We start from the raw sequence: 9,363 nt of genomic DNA, 5'->3' as shown, positions 1-9,363 counted from the left end.
TGCTACAGACGATTTTGTGAGAAGACAGATTTTCAGGAAGTCTCATGCAGACTAACACCGTAATAGCACTGTCACTTTTCACCGCAGATGCGGGTGAGACAGCTTAAACCGACAGATTTTTATGGGATTTTTGTATTATGCTAATTAGATTTCCACAGGGGCACGGACATCAACCTTAGGGGGTGAAAGGCCTCAGGCGGCCCCTAAAATCCTTAGCAGCCCTTGAACAGTAACATGTCCATGCAGTCCACACACAAACACACACACTTTCATACAATGTGTATGATGACTTGGCTTTTTTGCTAATTGCTACTATACATCCAGTTTCACCCTAAAATTCAACATCTGTAGCCGAGATAGTTACTCTTAATCAACTCTTTCTCTCCCAGAGCTGGATCCCCAACTCATCAGGAAGAGAGTATGCACCACATTCGTAGAGGACTCTTTAAGGTACAGCCTCTCTCTTGGTCACTGAGTTGTCCCTTATATCTGACACAATATAGTTTACAGTTACAATGCAATGTGTCTGTCTATGCAAAGCAAATGTTGTTGTGTGTTGTGTCTCTCTCCTGTCAGCAATGGGGCATTGTGTATGTGGGGGCATGCGGGAGACTCACGGCTCCAACGCTACGGGAGACTATTTCGGAGCCGCCATCGTCAGCAGTGGGACAGCTCCCAGCACTCCTCAGAGTACCCACCGACGCCTTCGGAGAGCTGGAATTCGCAGGGGCTGGCAGGAGACACAGCCATGTGATGACACACACATGTAAGAGCATGCACATACCAACATATGCACACACGTCGTGCATACACTTGCAACACACACTCATGCAAGGGCAAACTAACACACACACCACACAACACTGGTGTCTTGGGTTTGGCCTCTGGCCCTTGTTGATGACCTCATGGAGGACGGTGTGTTTATTCAGCCGTCTCACACACTCAATCAATCAGCCCAGGGTATTACTAAGTATAATAACATTAGGACACACACACATATCTGTCAGTATAGTGACTGCTGATTCATGAATTAGGTAGCTGGCTTAGTGCCTGTCAACTCATAACTATCAATTGACTCAGCATGTTATCACATGATCCTCCTGAGAGATTGAGTTCATGCTATCTCATGATGCTAAGATACGTCACATAGCCATTCATTGACACTAAATGACAAATATGTGAATGTAGTTCATTTCAGTCTTTTTGCTCATCTACATCAAGTCTGGTTGGGCTGTATGTTGTAGAACGTCTGTCTGGCATTCTATGGAACCGTGGCGTGCGAAATGTTCTCACCTGTACTGATATCTCTTCACTATCGATTAGCTACACCATATAGGCAAAACAAGCAACTAGCAAGCAGCACTTTATGTAGCCTCTGTAGCATCATAACTTTGTGTGGCGATACTCATTGGCCTTCCCCACCCTCTTCTCCTTTTCTCTTCCTATTGGTCTTCTTGCGTCTGTCATGTGACCCCCCACTCAGATCGTGTACAGTCTGATGACGGCCCATTGGGGGTGCCCTCCCACCTGGTGGTTTCTGTTGTGGGGGGTGGGGTGCGAGAAGGTCAAGACCTGGGTCAGGGAGGTGCTGAGACAGGGGCTGGTCAAGGCGGACAGAGAACCGGTGAGACACACACACACACAACAACACACCAAACAGACATACCATGGTGTGCTGTGATGGAGGCTGGTCAGAGCACAGCTGAGGACAACGCCCACTCTGTTTCATCTATTTGTTTAAAAGATAATTCATTCATACACTCTTAGAACTAAAGGAGCCTGGAAGAACCTTTTGGGATTCAAGGAATTGCCACACAGAGGGAACCTTTCCAGTCCAAAAAGGTTTCTTGAGGAACCCCTGTGTAAAGGTTCAAACTGGAACCTTTTTGTAATGTGGCTTTCAGATAGTTATTTTTGGCCACCTGTTTGAATACATGTCATTATTGTTCATCATGTTAAGTTTGTACACTGAAAATTGACATTTTCCTTAAATGCTTCCTGATGACCCCCATTGGGAGGAGGACCTCCCGTCCTATGATGATGGGATAAGACTCCTCTACGCAGGAGAGGAAGAGGAGATGGAAGATGGGGCGCAAGCCGACAGATCATCTTCCGTCCTTAGCGGGCATCGATAGCGGACGACAAATATTCGCTGCTCGATGTCTGCAAATGGGCAGCGGCTAGACTCAACATTGAGTGGCCCGAACCCGTGGGAGACTGAGACACAGAGGGGGACTTTTAGGATGAGAGGCGTCTCCCCTCTCGTGAGGTCCCAGGCAAGCAGCTCTGGTAGCACTTTATTTGGATAGTCCATCTGTAGAGGCTCTACAGGCTATCAGTAACATTTCAACTAATTATCTACTAATCCTAGCTCTAATCCTAACTTTAGCCCTTATCCTAACCTTAAACTTAACCCTTACCCTAATCCGTATTCTATACCTAACCCTAACCTTAGCAAGCAGTTGCTTATCAACAGTTTGTTGATAGTATGACCATCTGTAGAAAATCCGGACTATGCAAATAAAGTGTGACCGCAGCTCCTCTCGGCTGTCCCAGCCTACTTGCCGGAACCAGCGCTACTGGGTCAATCCCCTTACCTCCAGGGTCCAAACCAGGCATTTTTCCAACATGGAGGTCAAGGACATGGAGGACCTGGGTATTTGAGCTTTCACTAGCCAGCCACCTCAACCCCAATGCCATCACAGAGCTCAACCTCTGTGCCTCTAGAGGCGCCATCCAATGCTGTGGCCGCAGAAGTGCAATCTCTGCAAGAAGGAAAGTCAAGCCTTCAACTTCTGTCTGCCCTGTCGACCCGGGAACTGTGGCAATCCGGGCTAGCCCTCCACCAACCTAGGTGGGGAATGGGGAAGCCCCCAGAGACACAGGATGTGACACTGGGGCAAACGGCCATCCCCTGCAGCCACGTCCAAGTCTGGTTCTCCTGCCAGGAAAAAGGGGTGTCAGACTTATGGGTACGCCCCCTGCGGAAGAGAGGGGCAGTCAACGAGGTATTCGGTTCCCTGCACTGTTCCTTCTTGGGTGGAGCACAGACTGTGCTCCACCCAAGGGAGATCACTCTACCCCCGGGTGCCCTCCGTGCCACAGCTCTCCCCTCCACTCGTTCGTTTTCAGCCGAGGCAGGAAGACAAATTGCCAGTTGCTTCAAAGCACCGTCACCAGTTCCCAGTGTCACTACACTCTCTTTCAATAAAACACCTGTCACAACCAGGCATCTTGCCAAGGAAACAGAGCAGAAATACAATGCACCACTGGTGAGCGAGAGTCAGCCTCCCCGTTGGCTACTCGCCGAGAGAGTAGACAACTGGCGCGCATGTGCAGTCAAGCCTTGAATCCTATCCACAGTTACCAAGGGCTACAGACTGCAGTTTGCAATGAGACCTCCTGCCTTCAACGGCATTCTGGAAAGGTATACCGAAACTTCTGTACTTTTTTTATACTAGAACATGGTACTAGAATTTTTCTAAACCTTTGGTACTTCTGTCAAATGTCTCATGTCATCTACTGATTGAGAGAGGATCAAGTCTCTCTAGCAGCGCTACCGATGTCCCCTTATAGGGTGAGCGCATCGTGCCTGCTCCACCTAGTCATTGTTAGCTCAAGCCTGTCCCAAGGAACCACTGCACACACTGGGAGTCTGGGCTGCGTCATGTTAGCTCCCCACTCATGCTGCACAGACGTTAACACACTTCAATAATGCTACACGGCATGTAGAAATGTTTCAACTGTTAATTACTGTTCACAAAACAATGTCCATTACAGGCTACAACACTTTACAATGGAAGAGGATACCAGTAGCTTCCAGCTTTGTAGGTTAACCTTCCTTGCTAACTTACAACTGAAGCTAACGTTAATTCACTACCCTAGAACTTTTTAAAGTTCACTACAAATCGTGATATTTAATTAAATAGTGATCCGTTCTGACTACTACATTTGTCTTCACACAGGACCACGTGCTGACACAGACCAATCACAGGCCGGCAGGCTACGAGGAGGCTTATTCCCGGTTGGGTTGACTCTCTCAGGCAGGATGAAATCGACTACATCGACCATGATCCTTTGCTAGTTACGGCCACTTTCACCATGATCGTTAGCGATTTTGTTTTTGGTTGCCATTCAGCCCCATTCAGCAATATGGCGCGCTTCAAATTCAAATACTTTCGGCTTCATGCGCCATCGGGAGTTATCTATAGGAATACGTGGATGACATCAACGTTATCACTATCTACTGGTTTTAATGTCTATGCCCTCACCTCCCGTCTCTCTCACTGTGTGTGTGAATGATYTCATTAGGTCTTAGAGACAGCGCACACTTTTATAAAAGAAGAGATTGCTTCTTCTATGCAAATGTTGTTGATCAGTACAATAACATACGTCCCAAATGGACAGAAATAGATACTTTTTCGTCTGTAACCCCATGAAATCAGCCAAAACAAGCTGAATAACTCAATACATGAACACACTCCTATTGAAAATGCATTCACCTCTATTGGGCTCCCGAGTGGCGCAGCGCGTCTAAGGCACTGCATCTCAGTGCTTGAGGTGTCACTACAAGTCACCCTGGTTTGATTCCAGGCCCGGCCGTGATTGGGAGTCCCGTAGGGCGGCGCACAATTGCCCAGCGTTGTCTGGGTTGGCCGGTGTAGGCTGTCATTGTAAAAAGCATTTGTTCTTAACTGACTTGCCTAGTTAAATAAAGGTTTCAATCTGGATTACCCAGTTTATCAATAGCAATTTACAATTAAATTCAATTGCCATTATGTTTATGTAGGTTAGCTTGTAAACAAAGTCAAATTGATTATATGATGGTATAATTGATTAATTAATGCATACATGGCTATCTTTGAAAAATGTACGTAATGTAATATTGACTCAAAGAATCTGTCTGGATCAACGTGGCCATTCCTGTCACTTTGTCTGCCTAATTTTCCTTTTTTGCGTGCTATCGTTTTGGTGTACTAAACCTGATATCAAAGTCAAATTATGTTCGAATTCTTGGTTTTGTGACAACACTACTTGGCACGCAGTAGTGTCAATCGGCAGGTTTGCACTTGTTCACAGCCTAGCGGCAATTATTCTTGGAGAAAACTCCAATCACTTTCCTTACGCTGACTCATGTCCTTGGTGTACTAAATGTAGGAGTGGACTTATTGTCCAGAGGGAATCGAGAAGAAATGCAGACAAGCATCATAGATCTCTTTGCATCGCTGAAAAGGCACATTACCCGTATTTCTTTGCCGATATCAGGTTATGCACCTCTGGACTGGACTCTCTCATTCTGCTCTACGCTTCTCCCCCTACAGGACTCATACTCCCAATAGGACTGGACTCTCTCATTCTGCTCTATGCTTTTTCCCTACAGGACTCATACTCCAATAGGACTGGACTCTCTGCATTCTGCTCTATCTTCTCCCCCTACAGGACTCATACTCCAATAGGACTGGACTCTCGCATTCTGCTCTACGCTTCTCCCCTACAGGACTCATACTCCCAATAGGACTGGACTCTCTCATTCTGCTCTACGCTTCTCCCCCTACAGGACTCATACTCCCCAATAGGACTGGACTCTCTCATTCTGCTCTATGCTTTTTCCCCTACAGGACTCATACTCCCCAATAGGGCTGTGGCGGTCAGACATTTTGTCCGCCTGTGATTGTCAATCAAATAACTGTCGGTCTCACGGTAATTGATCATTAATTAACATAAACACATTTGCATCTCCTGGCTTCCTACAAGCACTGATGGAGATCTTTGGAACATCTACATTTTAAAAGTCTAATAATCCATGTAATATAGCCTACACCATCACAATAATCCATTATTATTTTAGACATGTCTAAAGAAACATGATATGAAGAAAATGTAGTGTATTCAGAACAGAATAGCATACTCTGAGTTTTTTCTGATCTGGCTATGCCATATGGCTGTGGGCTACACTAGTTCATTTAGCAGACAAGATTAGCTTAGAATTCCATGGCATTATTTTATAGTATGAAGAATACAATTGAACAAAGCTGAATAAAATAGAAAGGGTATTTTCTCCAAACAATTTGAGGGAGTGTGTACATGCAGCTATTCTGTGTAGAGAGGTTAACAAAGAAATAGTGCTATATGATCCTATATACTCCTATATGATTCATTTAGAGCAATGGTTCCCAACCAGGGGTACTAGGACCCCTGGGGGTACTTGGCCTATCCACGGGGGGTACTTGAGAAGACTCATGAGACCATAGACCTACTGTTAAAATGCACATGAGGGGGTACTTCAGGGGTACCCCGAGCAGAGCAAAATTCAGTTGGTGGTACATTAACCGAAAAAGGTTGGGAACCACTTATTTAGAGTTATTAATGTAACTTTAGTTGTTCTACAAATGTTGGGCTATATGTTTAGATTTTTAATACATTGCAAGGCTGCATGATGCGACTCTAATGATGATTTGAAGGCTTTACACACTTCATCATTCTCTCATTCACAATTTGAGAAGCACTTGATAATGCCTCGAATATCCCGGCGGCAGCCCCTTTGTGTGGCCATAATGCACCCTAAAAAAATCAATGCCTTTTGCAGACCTTCTCCCTGAGGCTCTCCATCACGTGATCGGGTCTTTCTCACAGGCTACAAGTGAAGACAGACACATCAGGGACATAACTGGGCATGTCCTTATCCAATTCCGAGGTGCATATTGAAGATATTGGAAGAACTGTCCACATTTTAATTTTCGTCAGCCAACAAGATGAGTAGGCCTAACGAACAGCAAAAGCACGAGCCTATGTCAATCTACTATACCGCATATTACAAAAGTTGACCTATTCTGTGTGAGAAATAAATATTCCAAACATAGTCTGGGACAGTTGTGGGATGCGATAGATCCCAAATCAATACAACCATTAGCATCAATAAAAACTTTTTTATGCAATGAGGCTGACGCAACAGATCAGGACGTTTAGCGTAAAATGTTGATAAACTATTAGGCTATTTCTTCACATACCCCCACACAAAGGGGGGATCAAAATCAAAATTAACAGTCAGTATCCGGTGTGGCCACCAGCTGCATTAAGTACTGCATCTCCTCCTTATGGATTGCACCAGATTTTCCAGTTCTTGCTGTGAGATGTTACCCCACTCTTCCACCAAGGCACCTGCAACTTCCCGGACATTTCTGGGGGGAATGGCCCTCGCCCTCACCCTCCGATCCAACAGGTCCCAGATGTGCTCAATGGGATTGAGATCTGGGCTCTTCGCTGGCCATGGCAGAACACTGACATTCCTGTCTTGCAGGAAATCACGCACAGGATGAGCAGTATGGCTGGTGGCATTGTCATGCTGGAGTGTCATGTCAGGATGAGCCTGCAGGAAGGGTACCACATGAGGGAGGAGGATGTCTTCCCTGTAACACACAGATTTGAGATCGCCTGCAATGACAACAAGCTCAGTCCGATGATGCTGTGACACACCGCCCCAGACCATGACGGACCCTCTACCTCCAAATCGATCCCGCTCCAGAGTACAGGCCTCAGTGTAACGCTCATTCCTTCGACGATAAACGCGAATCTGACCATCACCCCTGGTGAGACAAAACTGTGACTCGTCAGTGAAGAGCACTTTTTGCCAGTCCTGTCTGGTCCAGCAACGGTGGGTTTGTGCCCATAGGCGACATTGTTCCCAGTGATGTCTGGTGAGGACCTGCTTTACAAAAGGCCTACACGCCCTCAGTCCAGCCTCTCTCAGCCTATTGCGGACAGTCTGAGCACTGATGGAGGGATTGTGCGTTCCTGGTGTAACTCGGGCAGTTGTTGTTGCCATCCTGTACCTGTCCCGCAGGTGTGATGTTCGGATGTACCGATCCTGTGCAGATGTTGTTACACGTGGTCTGCCACTGTGAGGACGATCAGCTATCCGTCCTGTCTCCCTGTAGCGCTGTCTTAGGCGTCTCACAGTACGAACGAACATTGCAATTTATTGCCCTGACCACATCTGCAGTCCTCATGCCTCCTTGCAGCATACCTAAGGCACATTCACGCAGATGAGCAGGGACCCTGGACATCTTTATTTTGTGTTTTTCAGAGTCAGTAGAAAGGCCTTTTTAGTGTCCTAACTGTGACCTTAATCGCCTACCGTCTGTAACCGTTCCACAGGTGCATGTTCATTAATTGTTTATGGTTCATTGAACAAGCATGGGAAACAGTGTTTAAACCCTTTACAATGAAGATCTGTGAAGTTATTTTGATTTTTACACATCATCTTTGAAAGTCAGGGTCCTGAAAAAGGGACGTTTCTTTTTTTTGCTGAGTTTATATGTGTGTAATTCGTTTTGATTTAGAATGGACCATTATCATGCACCTGTATTGAAGCAGGGGGAAAAATACATGTCATCTCTGCACTTAAATAGCGAATGGAGGACGCTTTTCCTGTGGTTCATTTTCATGCCAGCTAGGTAAGCTATACTCCTGTTGTAAAGATAAGCAGGAAAGTTGATAAATAAATATAGAAGGCCTAGCTTATAGAAAGCTGATGGGATTCTCCTCTTTTTAATGGAGGCCGTTTTGGGCTCATGGGCTCTCATGTAGTGTTTGATTAGAATTTCGATTACATTTGCATTGATGTCAGAGTGATTAGAGGGACAGAGGAGCATCACAGCTTGGAGAAGCCTAATTACCGTGACTGTGACGGCCGGTGTGGCGGTAATACAGTCACCGCAACAGCCCTACTCCCCACTCCAGCCAGAGTGAGGGAAGTAGGCTTCTCCCTTATCTCGGTAGTCCCTCCATGGCCAGGCAAGCTCTGGCTAGCAGAGATCATTCTTATGCTTTGCAACGAGCCCTGGAAACTCCCGTTACGCACGGATCTCCTGACCCAGGGAAACAGAGAAATGTATCAACCTTACCCATAGACCATGGCCCTCTGGGCCTGGCCCATGAGAGGTTACATCTGGTCACGACAGGCCTGCCTCTCAGAGTAATTGAGACCAGAGCCCCTTCTACAGGCTCACTGTATGAACATTAGTGGTGCGTTTTTGAGAAGTAATGTGACCAAAAACAGATAATTCCTTACAAACCCACATGAAAAATGGCAGTACATCCAACCGGCCTCCCAACTACAGACCACGTGTAAACACGCCAGCCCAGGACCTCCACATCCAGATTCTGCAGGATTGTCTGAGACCAGCCACCAGGACAGCTGATGAAACTGTGGGTTTCTCCAACTGAAAACTTTCTGCACAAACTGTCAGAAACCGTCTCGGAGAAGCTCATCGGCATGCTCGTCTTCCTCACCAAGGTCTTGACCAGACTGAAGTTTGGCATCGTAACCGACTTCAGTTGGCAAATGCCCACCTTCGATGGCCA

The 9,363-nt window shown here is 46.3% G+C and overlaps 1 protein-coding gene across 1 annotated transcript in view; it reads left to right on the top strand.

Moving 5' to 3' along the window:
* Nucleotides 1-602: 602 nt before the first annotated feature.
* LOC112071146 (transient receptor potential cation channel subfamily M member 5-like) overlaps nucleotides 603-9,363 on the top strand; it is a 56,388-nt gene continuing 47,627 nt past the window's right edge. The window contains 4 exon segments of the mRNA XM_070439272.1: nucleotides 603-750; nucleotides 1,484-1,624; nucleotides 2,728-3,120; nucleotides 9,249-9,335. Of these exon segments, the coding sequence (XP_070295373.1) occupies nucleotides 603-750; nucleotides 1,484-1,624; nucleotides 2,728-3,120; nucleotides 9,249-9,335 (769 nt within the window).

Source organism: Salvelinus sp. IW2-2015, unplaced genomic scaffold (genome assembly GCF_002910315.2).
Source record: "Salvelinus sp. IW2-2015 unplaced genomic scaffold, ASM291031v2 Un_scaffold1532, whole genome shotgun sequence".
NCBI lineage: Eukaryota > Metazoa > Chordata > Actinopteri > Salmoniformes > Salmonidae > Salvelinus > Salvelinus sp. IW2-2015.
The sequence above is the reverse complement of the archived record's forward strand: the minus strand, read 5'-3'. Positions and strand labels throughout refer to the sequence as shown.